Source organism: Onychomys torridus, chromosome 4 (assembly GCF_903995425.1).
Source record: "Onychomys torridus chromosome 4, mOncTor1.1, whole genome shotgun sequence".
In the NCBI taxonomy this organism is placed as follows: domain Eukaryota; kingdom Metazoa; phylum Chordata; class Mammalia; order Rodentia; family Cricetidae; genus Onychomys; species Onychomys torridus.
This window is the reverse complement of record NC_050446.1, coordinates 32,186,283-32,210,640: the sequence shown is the minus strand read 5'-3', so window position 1 is coordinate 32,210,640 and position 24,358 is coordinate 32,186,283. Positions and strand designations below refer to the sequence as shown.

The 24,358-nt window shown below is 34.3% G+C and overlaps 1 protein-coding gene across 4 annotated transcripts in view; it reads right to left on the bottom strand.

Moving 5' to 3' along the window:
- Galnt13 (polypeptide N-acetylgalactosaminyltransferase 13) overlaps positions 1-24,358 on the bottom strand; it is a 597,204-nt gene that overhangs the window by 182,167 nt on the left and 390,679 nt on the right. For all 4 annotated transcript variants that reach the window (XM_036185829.1, XM_036185831.1, XM_036185830.1 and 1 more), the window contains exon 9: positions 11,312-11,492. In XM_036185829.1, the coding sequence (XP_036041722.1) occupies positions 11,312-11,492 (181 nt within the window). The remainder of the gene's footprint in view (positions 1-11,311; positions 11,493-24,358) is intronic.

Sequence of the window (24,358 nt, the reverse complement as noted above, 5' to 3'; positions counted from 1 at the left end):
AATATTATGTTTAATATAGAAATGATTATCAGTTTATTAATTTTTCCAGTAGAAATTATTAAGACAAAATTTCATTTAACATAGAATCATATTATTAAGAATTTACCACAGATAAAAATGGCAGCCAATTCAGCCACTTTCAGTATTGTGTTATACAGTGATTTAAATAGCCATGTGTATGAATTATGCATCAGTATTTCATTTTTTCCGTGCTTTCAAAGTGAAACAAGAGCTTCCCTTACCAAAATCTGTTTAAATTTTTTATGTCCTCTTAACTTGGGTTCTTCTATTTTCTCTAATTCTCCAGAGTTTTCACATTTAATCTCAAATATAAATAATTCAAATGAGATGTGCTCTTTCAATTGAGTTGTCAGTTTTCAGTATGGAACTTAAAACCTGAGTCCACGGGGAGAGGAGATGGCTGTGCTTAGTCATCATCATGACCCTCATCCAGTATGATAAGCATTCGATTAACTTTAATTTGTGATTCCATGGGCTCATAATAGTATCAATAAATTGTGATAGAAGACAGACATGATGTATAAGCACACACATACACACACACACACACACACACACACACACACACACACACACACATACATGGAAAAAGGTAGAGACACAGAGAGGCATAGGCAGTTATGAAGAAAAGAGACTGAAGGATCATGGGTAAAGATGAGATGACTCACTGAGTGGCTGAACCCACTAATCTTGGCCTATTTCTTCATGTTACTTTTTCTTTGCAGGCCATTATTACTCTAATCATTTCCAGTCATATTTATGCATCCATATTTCGTCATTAAATGGGTAAAGTTACTAGTTCATCAATTCCCATTCTTTCCAAATGATTAAATTGATTTGTAACATTCACTAGGTTTCAAAAGTGTTTGAAAAAATTGAAATTATGGAGATGTTTGAAGATACTTTGAGGTGTCACAAATCTTTTGTTGTTGTTGTTGTTTTTTGTTTTTTTTTTTTTTTTTTTTTCGAGACAGGGTTTCTCTGTGTAGCTTTGCGCCTTTCCTGAATCTCACTCTGTAGACCAAACTGGCCTCTAACTCACAAAGATCCGCCTGCCTCTGCCTACCAAGTGCTGGGATTAAAGGTGTGTGCCACCACTGCCCGGCAACAAATCTTTAAACTTAGATCATTACTATTCCAATGACAACTTGGCTTTTATTTTCCTAAAGTTATGAATTTGGAATTTAACTATATAAATTAAAAAAGAGATACATGCAGTTTATTTCCTAAAGGACAGTGATATACTTTTAGCTTCAAAATATAAAACCGATTTGTAAACTCTTTTGGGCAGCATTTTAATAAAGGGTATTTTAAGGAGGTATCAAGAAAGTCATTAATTCAGCAGGGTTGTGTGCACACCAATTACCTAGAAGCCTAAAGTACTTACAACTTTTTCCTGAGAATTAGGTGGAATGAAACATCTACTCCACATAGAATGACTGTCACATTTATCAGCCCATTGGTTCCTTACTAAGAATACTCACCTCAGTGGACAGGAGACTGAATGTAAGCATAATCATCATGTAACTGACAGCTCAAATCTAGACTCTGTTGTTACTGAAGGTGAGTGTAATTAATTATTATCCCCAGGAAATAATTGGACACTCAGGCTGTTTCCAGAAAACACAGATGTACAGTCAGGACTTCTCTGTTTCCATGGGTGAAAAGTTCATTAAAATTTATCATGTTGAGTGGAAATCTATTGCTTTCCATTTTAATACTGTGGCTATCAGAGTAAGCATGTTTATAACCATTGATATATGTTTCTATGATAACAGAATTTTAGGAAAAGAAATCGTGATGAGTTCATACTCAACCTCTCACTCATTTCTCATTAGATATCCTTAGGAGGTAAACACCTTATCTCTGGTTGGTTTAATGTTTCCAAACAGGAAGCTGATCTAATTGTAACTGCATCCATTATAATTCTAGAAGGCTTACCTGTGTGAAATGTAAAACTGTTTTCTTATAGTTTATTTTCTGAGTCTGTGCAAATACACAAAGTCTGCTACACAATATCTTTGTTTAGTAAGACCCTTTGTTCTCTCGGGTCTTATTTCTAAATAAAATCCTTACTACTTTTACTTTGTTTATATGACACTGATCAAAAGCTAGTTATATATGGTTCCATTTATTCTAGTTGTAATTTTCTTTAATTGACACTATTCAGGCACTTGAGATTTGTGTTTTCTTGATTTCAATAAGATTTTTAAATAAAACATACACTTATTAAATCTACTGTAATGATAAAATTTTTCATTATTAAGTCATACAAAATCCTTAATCAGTTTTAAAAAGTACTAATGATTTATTGGTAGAGCTGGTGCACCAAAAATGCATAGACTAAATAAAATGTTAAAAATATTAAAAGTTGGCATGATAGACAACTTAATAGTGACAATTCTTTCTATTTATCCACTGCTCTTCCTCTTCTGCCTTTTAGGCAAAGTCTTACTCTGTAGTTCAAACTGGCCTTGAACTCACTATGTAACCCAGATAGTCATCCTAATTCAGATACAGTGTGTTCCACTAAATGTGGCTATAGAGAGGGCAGATCTGAAAAATACTTTTCATCAATGAGGACAGATATCTTTCCTTTCTAAGGTCACATACATAAATTAGAAAGCTTTAAATGTTTGGCTAATTTAATTGACATAATTTAGTTTATGTGCATAGACTGGTACCTATGCCATTAACTGTTATTAGTAAACAAATCATAGGTATTTATATGGGCTAAAGTAGATCTTTCATACTAAGTAAGTTACAGCTAAGCAATTAATAACAAAATGGCCACTTACTCTTCGGGGTTGATGATTGCATAATTACTCTGCTGTTGAGGAAAGTAATCCAATGGGTCTATTTTTTATGTGACCTCTATATTTGCAATTTTTTTTTCTTTTCCCTTGTCAAAATTCTGACAAATGTTTTTGATGTGTTCTTTTCTTCTTGTATCCATTGTTCTGCATTCTTTTCCATGGAAGACTTGCATATCTCATTTAATACAGATATGTAAGAAGATGATTTCCAAATAATCTATGTGAATATATAAATGAAGAATGACTCCCAGGAAATATGAATTATTAGGACCTGAAATAATCTGTCACTAAGAATTTATATGTGTATATATTTTATATGTCGGAAAGTGAATGTTGACTGTCATGGGTTTTTTTTTTGTTTGTTTGTTTGTTTGTTTGCTTTCTTTTACTTTTGAATGTGACTACAATAACCTCAACTTAGCACATCAGGCACATTGGGAAGTGTAATCAACTGTGTTCTATTATTTAATCCAGAAAAGAGAAAATATTCCAAGTCTTTTAAAGTCAACTTTAACTTCTGTTTTTACTTTCTTAAGAGTTCATGTAACTAGGCCATTTCAGATTGAAACTCATATTTTATTTTAAGTAGCTAAAAATGAATATAACATAAGGCAGGCAGATGTGATTTGCCAGGATAACTAATACTGAGGACTTAGCCTGAGAGCTTAGAAATAAGAAGTCTGTACTCTAACTCGCCTGGATACCAATGGCTTAATGTAAATGAATGCTGCCTCATGTCAGAGTGATCCACTCAATTCTGTTAAGAATTAGAATTGAAAATTTAAAATAATTAATTATATAACTCATAAGCTGTTCAATATTAGTTATGACATAATTAAATAATTAAATGAAGAGGACATTATGAAAAAAACTGACAAGATGAAAGTAGTTATGATAAAGCTTCTCTATATGCACTGAAGTCATATTTGATTCATATTTCATCTTCTTACATCAAATAAAACTTTCAGCCATCTCCTGACCAAAACAAAAAAGAAGAAAAAAGGACAAAGAAAAATCATGCATCTTATGAAGTACTTTGGATCATCTGCACAAACTCGAAAATGACTAATTCTACCTTTATTAGTTCAACAAGTCTGAGAGACATGGAAATTAACTGTGACCTGCTCAAAGCCAACTGGGGTGAAACCCATTTATCAGAAACTTTAAATGACTTCATTCATTGTATACATACAATTATAATTGTTAGAGTAATATATGTGTTGATGGCAAAAATCCACTTAAATATGTAAGTGATTTTGTTGTCTGAACTCTAGAAGGTAGTTACTATTCTGTCAATCAATTGACACTGCAACTTAAGTGATATTCACTTTAGAAATACTTGGAAACTACTTAGATTTGATAATAATATTATTATTCTGTGAGGCTAATTATCTGAAGTGATTGTTATATTACTTGTCTTTAAGCACAACTCTATGATTTCTAACAAATATCATTTTTACTATTTGCTGATTACTGTTATAGACCATAAGAGAATTCAAGATGTTTAGAATTAGTATAGTGGTAAGTGATATAATCTCTTTAATATATTTAAAAGTATAACTACTACAGATGAAACTTTTATGAATGAAGTCATAAATATATTCATATGGAGAACTGTGGATGTTTGAATAGGTATGTTATCCATAGACTCATGTGTTTGAAAGCTTGGCCTATATGGAGTAGCACTATAGAAGGTGTGGCCTTGTTGGAGGAACTGTGGTATTTTTGGAGAAAGCATATCACTGTAAAAGTGGGCAATGAGGTCTTATATATGCTCAAGTTACTCCCAGTGTGACACACAGACTCCTTCTGCTGCCTGTGGATCAAGTTGTCCTTTCCCAATACTATGCCTGCCTGCATGCCACCTGTCATAATAATAATGGACTAAACCTCTGAAACTGTAAGCCTGCCCCAAATTAATGTTTTCCCTTATAAGAGTTACCTTGGTCATGGTGTCTCTTAACCAACTAAAATAAAAGGTCTTTTGTTATGCTTATTGTATCTAAAAGATCACTGCCTTGCTTAAAACAAAAACAAAAACAAAAACAAAAACAAAAAACCATAGGGGAGTGTGATCTTTATGAAATTAATAGAAAATATTATTGTATATCTAAAATGTGTAAGAATTGGTCCATACTATGAAAAAAATATAAAATGACCAAAGAAACAGTAATTTCTAAAATATAAATACTTCATTTTATCATGAAAATTATTCTAAAACACTCTTTTTCTAACAGTTGCAATGTATGTAAATATTTAAGGGAGAATATTTCATAACATATAAGATTATTGCCAAAATATATAAAGATATATGAATTTATAAAATGACAAAACATCCAAAAGTAAGTAAATCAAGAATATTAGTTTCAAAAATTATAAAAGCTTTCTTCACAGAAGAAATTCAAATGTCAACAATAAAAATTACTGAAGAAATTGTCAACTCCTTGAGGAAAATGCAAGAGAAATAGAGACAGCTATAAAGAAATGCAGATATGAAAAATCCAAAAAAAGGAAATTTGGAGGTTGATTTAATAATGTAAGAGCATAAGAGATGGTTACAGAAAAAATATCACTAAATTCAGAAGAGTAGGTAGACAGATAGTAAGAGCCAGAGGATCAGTGAGTTTGTTGTGTGATTTCCTGGTCAGAAAATCCTCTCCAATGTCAATGAGTTTAAGTGTATTTCCTACTTTATCTTCTATCAAGTTCAGGGAATAAAAAAAACTCATATGGAAAACTATTCAGCATTGTAGACACTTCCTAATATGTATAGATCTGTGTCTTCTGAACACAACAGGGCAGTTGCACATATAACAGTGGTTGTAACAGAATGCACAAGACCCTTGCAAGCTCAAGCCAGACCAAATCTCAACTTAGAGAGGGAGTTGCCTATAAAGTCCAATATCTAACCAAAGAGCTATTGGTAATGACTGGCTGGTATGAGAGGGGAAGTTGGTTTTCTTTAAGAGTGTAAGCCCTTGTAAGTTAACCAGGACTCACTGAAAAGTCACATATTTATGAATATATGGGCAGCACAAACTTAACTCAATGTGTGAAAAAACAAAAAGAATACATAGATGATTGAGTAGGGAAAGGGGATTGATCTTGGAGGAGTTGGGAGAGTAGCTGAATATGATTTCACAATGCACAAAATTATCAAAGAACTAATAAAAATATTTTTAAAAATTCAAATATGAGTAAATGTCAACAAAAGAACTGAAAATTAAAACCAACCCACTGCCACATATAACTAAACAATGCAACACTTTTGATGGAAGCATTCATCAACATGGAATGCAGCTCTCATACACACTTCAAAATTTAGTTTCTTAAGGTACCATAAAGACTAATAAATATGTGCAATCAAATAAGAACACAATAAAATGATTTATCATTTCCTCATCATTGTGTCAGATACAATGAGTGATGGATCTGGATTACTGTATGGAAAATTATTTATTAAATAATAAAAATACAAAATTCACTGGAGTTACTTTCCTTTTAGAAATGCTATGGTCCTTATTTAGAAAGTCATGTTAAGCCAACCAATAAAGAACATTCTAAGACTTCTATAATTTTTCATACTCTACATTTTGCTGAAAATGTCAAACCTCTGGTTATAAAAACACATTTTCATGTTTTCCCAAAGAAAATGGTTTGTATACACAAATGTCTATCACATATTGTATCTCAACAAAAAAAAAATCACCATGCTGTAATTATTTGTATTTTTCTATGTGCAGACCCAACAAATAGGAATGAATATAGGTCTGAAAGTTCAGCAATGGCCTGATGATAATGCTCAAATAGGCTGCCTTTTATAAGCTGGTAAGCAACTTTTCTTTTCCTTTTTTATTTTTGTTTCTTTATTTCTTGTATGCCTGTGTTTGTGTGTTAATTTTCAGAGCAAGTTCCAGGATTCTTCTCTAAATATGGAGCTTGTTTTTACGTGGAATACAAATGATATTACTGCAGCATTGCTGAAGAAGATATGTTGTTTTCTGAACATAAAAACCTTTGGAGGTATGTTTCTAAGCTCTTGCTATTTAATTTCCCCTTTGTTCCTGTTCAAAGCAAGATCACAAACTGTCAACTGAGAAAAGGAGAACCCTGGGGTAATATTCAGGTAGCTGCCTCTAGCCTGCTGGCATCCAGCTAGAAATTCACCTCCCCAAAGAAAGAAAATCAATATTAATAGAACAGCAACTGTTTCAAATACGTGGTTTTATGAGTACACTCGATTTTCAAGTTGCTAAAATCTTTGCTTGTGACCAACAGGAAGAAAAAGAACACCCACATTTACAAGGCATGTTCTGTGAACAGTGATTTCTACTTATATCACTTCATTTAAAAGGATTTGCTGGGGCAATCAGATTGGCTCTATCTGAAACAGCCCAATTACTAGTAAAAACTGCCTCAGGCCTTAAGGGCCTATGAGCTTTAAAATCCATGATGCTAGACAGAGTATTGGCATCCTTAAGAAGACAGCCAGAAAGCACACTAAACAATTACCAGAAATCTATTCTTAACAGCGCTACCAAGTGATATTGCTCCTCATTTACACTCTAGGTACAGATGGAATTAGAAACACACCCATGCTTTCAAAGTAGCCAAATGGCAGATGGACAAGGGCCAATACAATAGGGACATAAAATAAACAGCAAAGTAATCAGACAAAAGCAGTTTGAATGTGTAGCTCTTCACAGGTTCCTGACAAACATGAAACAAATCAGGACTCAGAAAATATAGACATCGACTGGTGGAAAACTACCTTCCTTTTATATATTTAGGACATTTGTACTATGCTGTTTTGTGTCTTTACAATCATTTAGGCATAGGGAGGAGGATTGCCTTACAGTATACTTCTATAATTATGTAAGAGCAATAAAAACTGGTCATGCATAAACCAGTGGGACTTTCCTTCCAGGCATATGAACAGTGCCATCACCTTTTATTTTACCTATGAGTGCTTAACCTGGTTCTGGATAATAAAGGACCTGGTTCTGGATAATAAAGGAGGGTCAGAGCTTGGGATTTGATTCTTTGGTATACACTAGACATCTCTAAACAATTCAACAAGAAGCAAAACAAGGTGGCTCCCATCTAAATGCAAGTTTTATTCGTTAGTTCTTCAAATTACCCAACAAATACTTTTAAGCTCTACAAAGCAGTAGAAAAATTTTTAGATCCTGGGAATATTAATTCCAGAAAGACTTTAGACAGTGATAAGTAACTAAAGCTAACATGACACTGTAATTGTTAATGGTCATTTTCACTACTGTGACAAAATACCCAGATCAGAAATACCTTAGGCTAGAAAGGGGGCTTATACTTCAATGTCATAATTCATCATAGCAGAGAAGTCACAGTGGTAGGAGCTCAAAGAAGCTAGTCATGCCACATTCACTTTCAAGAGCAGAGAGAAATAAATGCATGCAGGCCTGCTTGCTTGCTTTCTCCTCTCTTACACAAGATCCATTGCCTTGGGGATGGTGCTTCCCACAGGGGACTGTGTCTTCCCTCATCAACCAATGCATACACACCTGTGAGTTCATTACAGTGAATGAAATGATTTCAGTCATGCAAGTAAAATGCTGTATTTCCCTTTTAAAATTCACTTATTGAAGAAAAGACACAGAGTCAGAAACTCATCACTCAGGAAATAATAAACACTTTTGTCATTTTGACTTTTACACTGCAGAATCCACCAGAATTTATAGCAAATTAAATAGTGATTAAAATCTTTATTCTAAAAATGAAAGATTCCTTGCTTCCTGAACATTCTTTTCCTATCTGATTTAGGGTGACCTATAACATGACAAACTTAAGTTTTGTTTAGAGTCATCTAGATGGAGCTTCTGATCTTACCTAAATTCACCCTTTCATATTGAGAAGTTATCATTTCATATCTTTAATTTCTCTCTTTGCAGACAGATTGCTCCATTTCCTTAATGTAGAGTGTCAACCTATCAATGGCCCTTATAAAAATCTGAAGTAATTTAAATCCATTCCTGGTATCTCTGTTTTTCCACTTGCAAAGTTACAAGCCTGTGTTTTAGAAACAAGAACATTCCAAGTGCTCATGAATGAGATGGAAGTGGGCACTTCCTGGTGGTGCAAACAGCTCTGCCCTGCCTTCCAAAGTCCTTAGTTCAGATAGAAACTGCATCACATGAGCTCTGAATCTGATCATTTTTGTGCAGTTTGAAAAATAGTTGTCATTCGTCTATTTTTTTACTCAATTAAAAATTATACAGAATGTCTAATACTGAGGCTTTAAGATCAATGCCCTGCAAAGAAGGCATTTTTGATACTAAGCAATTTGATATGGCAGAAATTTAAATGCCTTAAAAATGTACTTAAAACTTGTCCCCCAAGTATCTTTTCCTGCAGTGGGACAGGGATAAGCTTTGACCAAAATTTCTGTATTTATAGGAGTTCAATGTTTACCACATGCCAAAAAATTAAGGACAATCTCTTCTTCCTTCCCTAAATGTTCGTTAACTAAATTCATACCACAAGAATAGCATTCAAGATGGTAAAAGTAGCAAACTTGTAGTTTTGTCAAAGAACATAGGTCATCACCTTCCAACCATACAGATTAACAACACCATGTGTGTGTCCTTGCACATCAAATGGACATTTACATATGTTGTACGTTGCTCCAGTTCATTGAACTCCTTGAAAAATCACTTACTGTCCTCAGTCCCTGATGCCCCACTCTCTTATAAAAAAAGGGTATGAAGGTTTTCAAATCGTATGAGCTTACTGCAGGCTCACAATTCTGTGATTATCCCCTGTAACTTTCACCCCTTTGCATATTAATTAATTTGAATGCCTTTTCTTCTTGTCAGTTCATTTCACTCAACCTTCAGAGACTGGAAAGGAAAGGTTTCTTAGCTCACCCGAGCATTACTTTCTACCCACTATTTCCTTTGAGGATTAACCCATGGCATGTGTTTCCAATGATCTCCAATCACTTACATTGTTAATGCAAGCTCGATGTAACTCCCCATATAAAACATTTATTTCTTTCATTAGTTCTTTATTTATATTGTAACTTAAATGTCTCTATAAGTAATGATTTTCATTCAAGAAATACCAACAAAATAATATGGAAAGGTTATATAAATGTCACTGCTTTCCTGCAGATTTTACATGTTCTGTTGAACTCTGTGAACATCTGGACAGAATTTCTACTATAAAAGGAAATAATTCTAGTCACAAAAGAATGTTTCTTGAAATAGCATTTTGACTTGGCACAGAAGGGCCTTGAAAAAAAAAAAAAGTGTGAAAAGGTCCTTCTAATCCCATGTTCACATACACAATGCCTTCATTTTTCTTGCTGATATAGAATTCTAGACCATAAGGAGGTCCATACTGACTTTCCTATTGTTATACTTGGTTATTATAAAATTAGTTAGTGGTATTATATATAGCTTTAGAAATCAATGCATGCCATTTAGAATGCAAATTGGCCTTTTAAGCTATCTAACAGATTGTATTGCAGAAAAGATTATGAAAGTGTAAATTCCTTTTGTTCTTAAGGGTTGCATAAGAAGGTCACTGAGTACCTTGAAGCTACGTAGAAAATATCAAGGAAAGAACATACAAATTGTTTTGTTAATATAGCCAAAATACTTTAAACTTTATTTTGGTATTCAGAACTATATTTTGACACTTTGAAGGGAATCACATTTAACTTACAACATTAATTAATTATAAGGCTGGTTAATCATGCATTGCTGATCCTTATACTGCAATTTTCTGTTATTTCATCTGCATTTTAGTGCATCAATATTTTGTCTTTCTCTAGAAATAAGTAATATGACTGTTGGAAAAATCATAGAAAATTAAAATGAAACCAATAAAAAAATCTCACAATGTCCTACCATTTCTGGAATTGAATTATTACACAATCCCTTATTACTAGAAATAGTCTTTCACATAAGTAATATTTAAGTGTTGAGAAATTTTATAAATAAAAAAGTATAAATAGAATATGATAATAATCATTCTTACCACCCAGCTGTAGTCTCCATTTACTTTTGGTTTTATACAACTAAGTCTGTGTAACTAAAGTTGGAAGCCATTTATTCAGTACTATTTCATTACTTCTTTACTTAAATTTATTGACTCTTTACTAAATCATCCTATTTAAATACAAGTTAAAAGTTTCCTGATATGTATTAAAATCAATTTGAATATCTGTAGGAATTTCATTATTTGGGTAGAGAATGAAAAAGAGATGGAAGAAATTTTTAAAATGTCTGTTAAGATTGTTTTTTTTTTCTCATTTTTGGTGAATATTACTTATCACAAAACTTTCTCATACACAATTGTCCATGATATTTTAGTAATGAATAACATTTTACTGTAGCTCTTTGGACAATAAGAACAATGGAAACAGACATTCAACATGTTTAGATTTTTGCTTTCTCTTTTAGAGGAAGGAAAATGTCGGCATAGCATACCTGGGGATATGATGTAGAAAAAATCTTTAAATTCATCCATCCAAACTTCTGCCAGTCTTCTGTTGTTCTTATTAATAACATGGCCTGTGCCACCAGGGAATGTATATGGAGTTGCCTTTCGAAAAACATGACCGACATGTGAGCAAGTCACAATCTCCAAAGAACCTCCACATTGCCAAATCTAGGGAAAAGAACAATCACATGTAAGAGCCAAAGAAATTATACAATGAGAACCATAGGCTGAGCAAACTTAGGCCATACCTTACAAATGTTACACATTTTGACAACGTATTATACAGACGCAGAATTTTGAGCTAGGACAATCACATTTTACGAACAAAGATCATCTCTTTAAACATTTGTAGCATTGGGATCTTGGAGCTAAGATGTACCTCTTTTCATGTCATTATATTAGGTAACCCTTTATAGTATACAGTAGTTACCCAGTTATTATTTAGTAGATAATTTAGTATCACAATGCTGATATGAGTGAATCTCATTGTAAATTGGTAAAGATATCAATGCACTGTCAAAATCTAAATTTGATTTGAAGAAAAATCTATCAATTATACTCCTTCCATTTGGAATTGTAAATGCTTACCCAGTCCCAGCCATCAATTTTTTGCTACATCTTATACAGTTCAATTTCATTACTCTTACTAACATTCTGGGGTGTTTTTACTTCTGTTAACCATGTACATATTCTTCAAAATCATTTTTTATCTAGGGCATTCTTTGGAGAGACTGATTATTGGTTTACTTTTGCACCATAAACATTATTTTAGTAAAGAACTAAGAGTGCTACATTGTGAATACTTATCCATTCAAGAAAATTATTTTGAAGGAAAGACCCTTGGAAACCAGGAACTCTTAGAAAACATATCCTGGATTTCTTGATATTCTCAGATCTACTTTGTAGTTAAAGGCAGGTATTATATAAAGTTTTCACAAGTATTTATTTCAATGAAGTTTCATTGTATAGCTAAAGGCTTTACTAGTATGATAGGCCTCAGTATTGGTGTATAGATTGGCCCCCATGTCAATCAGTTCTGCATATGTATATTCAAGCAATTAAGGATTAAAAACATTGGGAAATGCTATCTTTGTCAAATATACACAGGCTTTTTTGTTGTCGAAAATAACTAATGGGCCAGTACCATAGCTCATAGAGTAAAGGTACTCTCTCTGTAGCCTGACAACCTGAATTCAATCCATGGAACCTGAAAGGTGGAAAGAGAGAGCAGATTCTAGCAAGTGGTCTTCTGAGATCCACAAGTATGTGTATCATAAATGTACTTACACACACAAAATAATGTAGCAAAAGAACAGAAATACAAAATAAGAACTATTGCATAGCAAAATTTGCATTGTACTAAAATTATACAATCTTCAGATGTTTTGAGGTACACAGAAAGGTATGAAAAGGACATATGCATGTATCTTGACTTCATTATAATGGACTTGAACAGCCACAGATCTTGGTTCACTATGCCAGGACTTGGAAGTAATTGTCCCTATCCCCATACATATAGAAGTCAGGCTGTGTGAGCAGGATTAAACTAGTGGAAAAAATGAGAAATCCAACATTTAAGTAGAAAGCAGAATAGTGGGCCTCTTTACCCCTCTCAAAAGGCAAGCAGATTTTCCTAAATTACTTCGTTGGTTCACAGCTCCTCTACCCACTGAATATGAAACCTACACCCCATCTTTTAACTGCAGAAATGTTTACATTCTTCCTTCATTTAAGTGAAGATAGTTGATCTTTCTCCCCACAATGGTAAATCAAGGTTTACAGATCAGTCTATGCACATCCCTTCATCCCTTATATCTTATAAATGTGTTTGATTTAACTATCTTCTGTTGTTCTCTTGATATCATGACTTCACCCTACAAATTGCACATCATGACTTCAGAGTGGGAATCTTAAATACCCAAAGCCAAGCAAAAATCTATAAAACATAAATAAATCATAAACTGATTAATATTCACATCCAGTATATTTCATTTATACTTATGTAAAAGAGTATAAACAGTATTTTATAGACACATCACATCTTTTTTTTTCATTTGTTTTTATACTCATTGTGAAATGATGCTAATTTCTGTTCTTCCTTAAAATAAGCATGGTAGAAGCCCCAGGTGTTTATCTAGATGAGTTATGTAGGAAACTCCAATTTTGGAATCTCCTTTCTTATGTGCTACTTCACAGTTCTCCTTCCTCTTTAATTATGATGTTAATGTTGGTCTTCATTTTTTTTCATAGGCTCAAAGTTGGTCTCATTTGTTCTATCAACACAGAAGTTATCTAAATGCTGACAAGTTCAACCCTTATATCTCAACATAGACTTTTCCAATGGGACATGGATAGTATAGCAAAACATTTATTGAACAATTTTTTTGTTTGCCTCAGAGATAACCAAATATGCCACTCCATACTTGAAATTTTGAATCCACCTTCCTCTACCAGTATGATCTTATTTTGTCCCAGGAATTTACAAACTGTTATTAAATGATTCCACCAATTTCCCAGATGGCTGGTCAAATTAAATAAGAAATAAAGTAAAAATCACAGTCATTGACATGACTGATTTTTCTTTATCTATTTTTAAAACACATTCAAACCATTAACCAACCTTGATAGTATTGTCTGTAAAATAATTTATAGAATATTCATTTGCTCATGATGCTACTGCTAAATAACAGATCCTGGCTAGATGATGACTTCAACAACAGAAATGCAGTTTTAATGTCTGAGATGTTGGGACACCTATCATTATGCTGCTGGAATGCTAACCTTCTATTGAAAGCATTCTTCCTGGATCATAACTGGTCACCTACTTGCTGTCTCCTCAAAGACTCATACAGAGAAAACTATGTTGTCATTTACTCTTCTCATAACATCCCCAGACTTTTTGGATTAAAGCTCCACCTTTGTGAACTAATTGTCAACTGCTTACAGATCCATTCTCTAGGTACAGTCATATAGGGATTCTGCACTTCAACATGTGAATGTTGGGGGAATATAAAACAAATCACAACAACACAGATCTGTTTTCAATGTCACGATCCTTGATCTAGTTTGATTCTCTCGTTATTCAGTTGCTTCATCAATGATTGCTCTCTGAAATTTTATATTGTTCTAAGAAATTTGAAAAGTTTTTAAAATTTTAATCATGTGACTTTGGTTAATTGCTTAAATCCTTCAATGGTTTCTCATTGAACTGATAATATAAACAAAACTCTTTCACAGTTCCTCTAAGATGATACATAATTATTTCCCTCTATAAAAAATACTGCTATTTTCTAAAATCACAGTATACATTTTATTACACATCAAAGCCTTCTCACATGCTTACTCTATACCTGTGTAATTCTGTCATGCCTCTCTTCTGTTAGACAAGATGCCTCTTCCTCATTCTTATCCCACCCAAAGCATCATCTCACAGGATACATTTTTACAGGCTGGAGAGATACCTAAGTCATGCTTGTCGTGTGTTCCCCAACTCATGAATTAAAGCCCCAGAAACCATGTGGATGATGTGCCTGCATGGGTATGTGCACAAAGCCCACATAGACACTCACACATACACATAAGTTAAAAAGAAAATCTTTGCAAGATTTTTAGAATAAAGATTTTCTGTATTTCTCTACATTTCTTCTTTTCTCACCTAGGATGTAGACTACAAAAAAAGCAAAGATGGCTTGTTGTTTTGTAGCTCCAAGAGCCAAATACCAAGTTATGTATATCTCAGAGCAGCAAGACAATTAATATATTGCCTAAGTGAGCAAATGAACAATTTAAAATTTAACTACCAAAGTTAATATGAAGAAAAAAAAAATCACTGCTGGAAGAATGAGGAGATAAGCACATTAGGTATGCATATAAATCACATATCGTGATGCATTGAAAACTATGGATTAGGACAAATTTCCTGGTCAAATGTGAGGTGTTTCATAGTTCATGGAAACTGAGGAAGTTATTTAGAGGGTACCATATAGCACAAAAGCAAAATAAAAATAATTCACAGCTCACAGCGAACATGGTTGTTGAGTGACACTATAGCAACTTTATAAGCACCACTGACAGACTTATATGGAATCCCACAGCAATCTCTCATTCCCTCAAAGAAACATGAGTTAGCAAAGTTCTCAGCATTTTCACTATAACCATGGTTTTCTTAAAAGTGACAGGAATTCAGAAAAGTAACATACTACATAGTGAGCCAGGGTTTTAAGGTCTTCTCATTATTATAAGGAGTTCTATATTAATGGCAAGAAGGATTGAAGGATTTCCCTTCTTTCCCAGTGATTAGACAAAACAACAACAACAAAAAAAAAAAACAAAAACAAAAACAAAAAAAAAAACACAAGAAAGGGGGTTCAGTACAAAAAATAATCTTATGAATAGCAAATAGGCTATCTATTCCAGTATTGCCATTTGAACAGAGAAAAATGTGCTTAAAATGTTCTTGGGAAAATCATCAAGCATGCAATAAAAACTCATTTCTAGTGTAATAAAAATGGTATCTAATCTAAAGAATCTTGGGAGTGGGCTTGATCTGATGGTATAGCAGAACTGGCACTTCAAAAGATGAAGTAAATGAAAGTGTGTCGAGCTTCAACTTGTTTCTGGGCTTTACATATAGAATATGGTGCATAGAAAGAGCTATGGACTAGCAATATAGCTCACCAGCAAGCGTTTGCACAAATAAGGAAGACAGTTGGTGGCTGTCTGCTGTGAAAGAGACTAAGTGAGACCATTTCTCTCCAAAGACTCTTGGGAGTGAGAGAATTTTTTTCAAAGCAAAGCACAGTTTTAAGTAAATTATGGCAAAGAGCATTGAAGATGATCACTACCAAGAGCAGGTAAATCTATATGCAGCCAATCGCAATCATAAGGTACCCTATTACACATGATCTGCCATTTCTCCAGCCTGCTCTTTCTCCCAACTTGGATGGAGAGAGAGCATCAATATACACTCAAAGGTCTTCTGTCAGCTTGGGCCTGTGAGCAAGAAATATAAGTGATATCTATTTTTGTTTACATAACAAGGCCTTTACAAAAAACGGAGGGATTTTTAATAATTGGAAGCCATCAGAAAACCATAGATTTTATCCTAAATGACAAGCATTAGCATTGTAAACTGCTATTTTTTAAAAATATAAAAACATGATAGGAGAAAAAAATTAATCATTATAAGTACATAGTAAGTGTACACCACAGCAAATTCAGATTGTACAATGAGTGTTCCATCAAGCGGTGATTGATACCTGTCCTCAGAGTTCTCTCTCTTTACTTTTATATTGCAAATGTGCATTAGCACTGGGGTTATGTGCAATGTCCAGGGGCTCTGTATCCATTCTGTCAATTCCTGGCACTCTCACAGCTTGTGGTCTTATGAGTTCTATGTTAACAATAGGGCTCAAGACATAGTAACCCCAAATAAGTGAACTTGACATTTGGGGAAAAAAGAAAATTGTTGGAACCAAAAGGTAAGTCTGAGACACTCACCCCCCACCACCTTTCTCATATGACACATGGTAATAAAAAATGTTCTCTGACGTGCATAACCTGAAAATCAGCCATATGACTCTCATTCTTTCTCAGCCCATGCTTGAGGCCTAGGTAAATCTGAGCAAACAAATCTTGCTAAATCCTTTTACCTTCAATTCCTCTCTCTATTAAATTAGATCATTCACTTTAGTCCAGTCTTACTTCATAACTCATTCATTACATTTTAATTAAAATTAAAGTGTACAGCATTATATGAGTCTTTGGTCCTCGTTTCTGAAAATTTCCCTCTCAGATAACAGTTTTATTAATACTTTTTAAATTTAATTTAGTTATCTGTCATGTGCAATAGGAGTGTCATTCACCTGGAACCTAGTAGAGTGAGAAAAAGATACTAATCTCTACCCACTATACTCTTAGCATGCACACACAACAGAGAATGGGATTTATTGACGTACTGTGACCCCCCAAAATGCTGGCCTTTCTGCTTTAATAGGTAGGGGAGTGCTGGTTTTATGCTATATTGCTAAATAGTGCAGATAAACTCTATGTGCAAACACAAATGTAAAATTCCCAATAATTATTGCTGATTTATAAGGCAGGGTAGAATCTTCCTTTGATTTTGACTTTTGAATATGCTTATGAGCTTTACTAGCAGTGGTGGCCACTATTTGGTATCTCAGTAAATATTGAGATCTGGAATACAATTCATCCTCCATCAGTGCTCATAGAATATATCATAAATAATATTCATAGAACATTTCTTTTGGCAAGCCTTCTCAAAAAATGAAGATATAAATATAGGACTGCATAGCAATATCAATACTAAGCTAATATAAATGTAAAACACTTAATCGATCAAATATTGGCAAAGAGTTGCCACACACATAGATACTAGACCAGTGGTTCTCAACCTTCCTAATGCTGCAACCCTTTAACATAGTTATTCATGTTGTGGTAAATCCCCCCACCATGAAATTATTTCATTGCTACTTGATAACTGTAATTTTGCCACTGTTATGAATTATAATGCAAATATCTGATGTGGAGGATATCACATTTGCAATACCCAATGGAGTTGTGACCTACAGGTTGAGAACCACCACTTTAGACAAAAATGAGGAAGTTGAAACATAAATTTTAATTTAAAGTATGTGGGTAACAAGCCCAGAGTCAGGGTTATATGTTGACTCACCCCAACATCCACTCCATCTGTGATCTGCTGGAGCAAGGGGTAAGGATAGGGGTGTTGGTCCTTTGGATGCAGGGATGTAAGATCTTCAGGACATAGGACAACAACAGGATGTCCAGGAAGAGTTCTAGTGAGGGCGCAGTTTTGATGGTGTGGCAGAGACCAGGGACATCAAACCAGAAGACCAATAGTTATTTACAATGAGAGTTTGCATGTAAAAATGTATGGATAAAGGGGTTTACTGCATGATTCACTGTTTCACGGTGCATCTTCCATGATGAGATTTTCCTTTTTTTCCTGCCCTGTTTTTCCCCCTTTTTTCCCTCTCTTGAAGTTTATTTTTTTTGCTCTTGTTTTACTCTTGGGGAGAGAGAGATGGGTGGGATCAGGAGGCATGATGTGAAAGACACAAAGAATAAATAAAAAGAAAGTAAAAATAAAAGTATGTGGGCAAATCTTACAAACTGCATGAAGTGTGATTACCATAGTGATTATTCTGCCAGTTTCTTTAATAAATATTTTGGATGAAAGGCTAAAAAAATTGCTAACAAATAGAGGAATAATAAGACCCCGAGGAAGAATGTGCATGCCAGTTGTGGACACTTGCCTCTTGGAATCACAGCACCCAAAGAATTATGGCAAAGGAACATGAATCAAAACCAAAGCATGTACTATGAAACAAACAAATAGAATTTTCTTTTGTTGACAAGTCTCTCTGTAGTTCACTTTTCCCTTAAACTTACTATGTAGCCGAGGAAGACTTTTAAATTTGGTTTTTCATGTATCTACCTCCCAGATGCTAGTATTAGAGACCTGCAATGCCAGACTTACATTGCTGGTTTAGGCTAATACTAGGGCTTAAACCAAGAACAACACACAGTTGGTGATCACAATTGACTGAGCTACAACCATAATACAAACAGGAATAGTCTATTGTCGTCTTCACTATCTATGTATGTGTGTAAGATTTTGTCAATACTTGTACCCTTAACTTTTCCACTTATCCAGTGAAATTGTGATAATAGAAACTCCTTGAAGATTCTGTTGCTTAATTTAGGAACAAGTAAGTAGTGGCACATACCTTTAATACCAACACTTGGGAGGCAAAGCCAGGCAGATTGTGAGTTCAAGGCCAGCCTGGTCTATAGAGTGAGATCTAGGACAGGCACCAAAACTACACAGAGAAACCCTGTCTCAAAAGAAAAACAAAACAAACAAACAAATTTAGGAACAAGTAAAATGATTTGCTTATCTAGCATTTAATTTTGTTGTTGATATAGGGTTGCTGAATCTTGTCTTTTAAAACAAAACACATTAAATTCTTGAATTGTACATTTCTTTAAAAATTAGAATATCAGTATCTCATCAGTTTAGTTACACAGTGATAAGTTTAAAACATAGTCAATTATTTTTCATCTTGAATGCAACATTATATTTTCTGAAGTTATTTTACAAGAGCTGAACAAGTAGGGTAAACTGAATAAAACATTTGTCTCTTCCACATGAACTGGTAATGCCCAGATTTCTTTGTATAATCAAGCAAATCTGATTGTTGTTTCTGAGGCTTCCAACAGATTAATATTTATGTATTTTATCTCTGTCAACCAAATTTGACTGTGTATAAAATATAGCCTTTTATCCATAGAAAATTAAAGCTAGTAACAGTGTTTGTTTCCAGATGTTGTTTTATAAACTTCCTTTGATGATTCAGAGTTAATCAAAATGTAAAATGTCCATTGATCATTTAATTATCTACTTGATTTTCTCCCCATTGGCAAAAGAAAATTAACTAACTTATTTTATCTTTTTCATGTGTTTTGGCACCTACAGCAGTGACATTTTAATTAAGGATCATACAGTTCACAAACAGCTGGTTGTGGTGATTCATGATTATAAATTCAGAGCTCCAGAGGTTGAGGTAGGGGTAGCCCTACCAGTTCAAGCAGAGCCTGGGCTATTCACTTAGTCCCAGGCTAGTGTAAGCAATAGTGAAAGACCTTGTCTCAAGTAAGTAAATAAATAATAATTGTCATAAGCTGGCATCTGAAATTGTACTTCAAGAGGAACTCTTTCCGAAGTAAAGTTGTACCAGGCTGATACAGACAGCTACCTGTTTTATTCTGAATTTCACCTTCTTCCCTGTCTGCAACCATCTCTGCACTGAACCACTGTTTATGACCTCCTCAATAATAAAAATAAATGGCATATAATGGAGGCCACTCGGATCAATGGTTATGAGTGTGTCTTCAGATGCTGAGATTGGATTTCTGCTCAGCCCCTTACTAGCTGAGTGACCTCACTTGTTTCCTTTCTATGCTTTAGGTTGTAGGCAATAAAAAAGATTGGGAAGATGTACCCAAGAGGGCTGTTGTGATGATTAAGGCAAACTAGGACATGTAAAGATATTTAGTCTTTATATGGAAAATGAATTTGAACACAATAGACTGGAGAGATGTATTAAGGAGTCATTGCAATAATCTCGGGGCAAACTGATAATGTCCTAGGGTGATGATAATGAAACAGAGAGGCGTGTAATAGCCTGACACAATTTGGGGAATTAAAATTATGAATTAATGCATATGTTTCTTGAACCGTTATGTCCTCTATTAGGCCTAGTTCACATGCTTGTTCCTGTAAACAGCCCTTGTTTATCCTGTCTTTCATTGATCTGTTTTCAATGTAATATAATATGCAATACCTATCTCTGTAACATGACATGCAGCTCTTTATTCTCAGTTTCTTATAATTAAATATTTATATTTGATTTTGGATGTTTTATTTATGCATACTTGTATAGGACTACACACACACACACAAACACACACACACACACACACACACACACACACACACACACACACATTATATCTTAGAAGCATCATGTTTTACTTTGTAAACCTGATACAATTTAGGTAGTTAAAAAACAAAACAAAACTAAACTAAATATCAAAAGAACAATTAGTAGTCTATGCTATAAGCAAAATAAAATATCTAATTTAGTTTCATATTATATACCAATTGATTTATTTATTTAAAAGAACAAAGGGAGATAAGGAGAATTGCATGATATCCCAAAACATGTCTATTATATAACTGAATGAGGAGGAAAAGTTGTTGCTTTCATTGTCCTTGCAATGATAAAACTGCTAATACTGATAGTATGTATTATGGTCATCATTAGTACCTAACGCTCCATTTTGTGCACACATATACACACACATACACACACATACACACACATACACACACACACACACACACACACACACACACACACACACACACACGGGGTGGCGGGGAGAGAAAGAGAGAGAGAGACCCAGTATATTGATGACAAACTCTTTGATTCTTACAATTGAAACAAAATCTACAAAAGCTTCCACTGGTACAAAAGGTATTCATGAAGCCATTATTCTTATTTGATAATCATGTGACATTCACTGGGAAGTTTTGCTTCATTTTAGCATAAACTTGGCAGCTTTTCTGTTTTACTGATTTTTTTTGCTCCTACAATATTTTGATGATATTCTTTCCCCTACTTGGATAAGTTAAATTTATCTTACCTATACTAGGAGAACATGATAAAAAACCATTTTGGAGAAGCTGGAGAGATAGTTAATAAATGCCACATTGGTATGAGAACCTGAGTTCAATGCTTCGCATACATGTGAGAGAATGAACACGGTGGTTCTTATTTATTTATTTATTTATTTATTTATTTATTTATTTATTTATTTATTTATTTATTTATTTTGGAGCTGAGGATTAAACCCAGAGCCTTGTGCTTGCTAGGCAAATGCTCTACCACTGAGCTAAATCCCCAACCGCGGTGCTTTACATTTATAATCTCACATCTAGGAACACAGAGATTGGTAAATGTCAAAGTCTACCTAGCTACCCAACCTACTTACTTGGCAAGTTCCATGGCAGTTGCTAACCTTGCCTCAAAAAACAAAGTCTGGTTTATGGGTATCATAGCTGGGTAGTAATGTTAGTTCTGTTCCTCCTTTAGAACCTTGCTTGGAAGCTTCTGATACCACCTTGCAGAGGGAGGGGGCATTCAAGTCAGTTCCTGGTCAAGTGGCTGTGGGCCCTATGTCTCAAGTGCATGGTATTGTCAACAATGGAACTTAACATCCATCTCTTGGGGGCAAGAAAAGGCAACAGTAATATTCTGTCATATAGTTTTGTTAGATGGTTTTTGGCATTTGATGGGGGAGCATTATTAGACTTAGATGTAAAATTTCATTTAAATTATACATTCACATTTACACTTATAGAGACTTATGGGTATTGTAGGGCTAGGGAAGGTAGTTAATAATATGATTCCTTATGAATTTTTTCCTATATCTTTATTGTTATTCATTCTCCTTCTGTGTTTATCTCCCTTTCTAAGTCCAACCCTTTTTTTTTTCTCATTTCCTTCATCAGATACTTGTACCCTGCTATTCCCTCCTCTACTGATCCCTGACCCAGGCAGTGGGACCATTTTACTTTCCTGGTTTCTGCAGTTATTCCAGGATATGCACTCACATTTAAGATCAACAAAGCACTAAAGCCCTAAAGATTATGCTGTGGCTGTCATCCACTGTTCTTTCATTGGACTCAAGACCCACTCAAAAAGAGGAAATAATGCCTGGTACTAGAAACCTAGCCAACTACTTGAGGCTAGTGAAATCATGGATCTTAAATGAGAACATACAACAACTATTTTTTTTTAACCCAGCACAAGCCCTAACTGCATTCTAAATATCTCTCTTCATGGCCAGAGGAAAGCATAGTCCTTATCCCTCAATAAGCAAACTTCTCTTAGGAACAGACAAAGATCATTACAGAAAACCACAGTGAATCAAAATGCAGAGTTGTGGAGCCCAGTCTCAGTGCATACATCTGCAAAACAAATCCTGAACCTAAACTCCAGAAATGTTGCAAGAGAGGGAGAGCCAGAATACCAGATAGTTTTATGTGAATGACAGAAGCTGCACCCATAGAGTCTTACCAACCTGACTGCCAAGACATAGGATGAACCATGTCAACAACAACAGACATGCTAATGTGGGTCAGGGAAATACAAGGAGACCTCAACTCCACACAAAGAACTACAGGCAACTAAGGAATGCCGAGTGGGAGAAATAGCTTTCCCCTGAGAAGATCACAACATTGGTTAGCAGAAAACAAAATATTAACACTGAAAATATGTATATGAGTAACATTATACAGTCTGAGATGTCATATTAAGGAACATACATGTATATATGCATACATGTGTGCATGTAACAAAAATTAACAAGAAAGAAGAGGTCAGAAAATTGAAAGAGAGTAAGAAGGGTTATATAAGAGGGTTTGGAAGGGGAAAGGGAAGAGGAAAACTACATAATTGTATTATAATATCAAAAAATAAAGTATGAAAACAAAAAATGTAGATGGCTTCTGAGGACAGGTGAGGTGGAAATCTGGTCTCCACATGCAATCCATATACATGCATCCAATGAACACAAACACACACACACACACACACACACATTATTCACACACATGTACACACACACACACACACACACACACACACCCTGGAGAAGGGAAAGTGTAAAAAGTGTGGTCCTGTCAATCTCATGAAATGATACATTTCCCCGTCCTGTGAACTATTTCTTGTTTTATGTAGGTCTCACAGTTTATAAAACTAGTAAAAACACGAAGCATGGACATGTATCCTTGTAATATGAGTGCAACCAAACTGAGGCAGGAAGACAGGGAATTCAAATTTAGCTAAGTCATGCCATATGCCCTATAGCTCTTTCCTAAACCGTGGTTCATGACTTCATATGGAGATAACGAAACTGAATATTGGGCCACAGAATTTTGGCAAGAGTAAAAGTCTTCTGAATGCACATAGATTGAAAGATTAATTCAAATCAGTTATGTACTGTATCCTAAGTGCATCTGACAGTACTCACAATTTACTTGCGCTGCAATGCCCGACTTTATCGTAGCATTGGGTCTGTAATACATATTCACTCATTGTACTGTGAATGCTGGCTGCCACAGTCTGTGACACAAAGTTGTATTACATTAGCATGCTTGGCTTTTAAATTGTTGGCTGAGTTGCTGACTTGAGACTCATAGAAATACTAAATAAATTTTGGCATGGATTTAAGGCAAAATTTTCAACACTTACTAAAATGGCCCTACATAAAATTCTGCCATTTTGTACTATGTATTTACTCAAAGTAAACCATTAACAATTATAAAATTAAAATGTTACTCAATTATGAAAGACACTGAATATATTCAATGTCCTAAAACAGTAGTTATCAACCTTCCTATTACTGTGACCCTTTTTTTC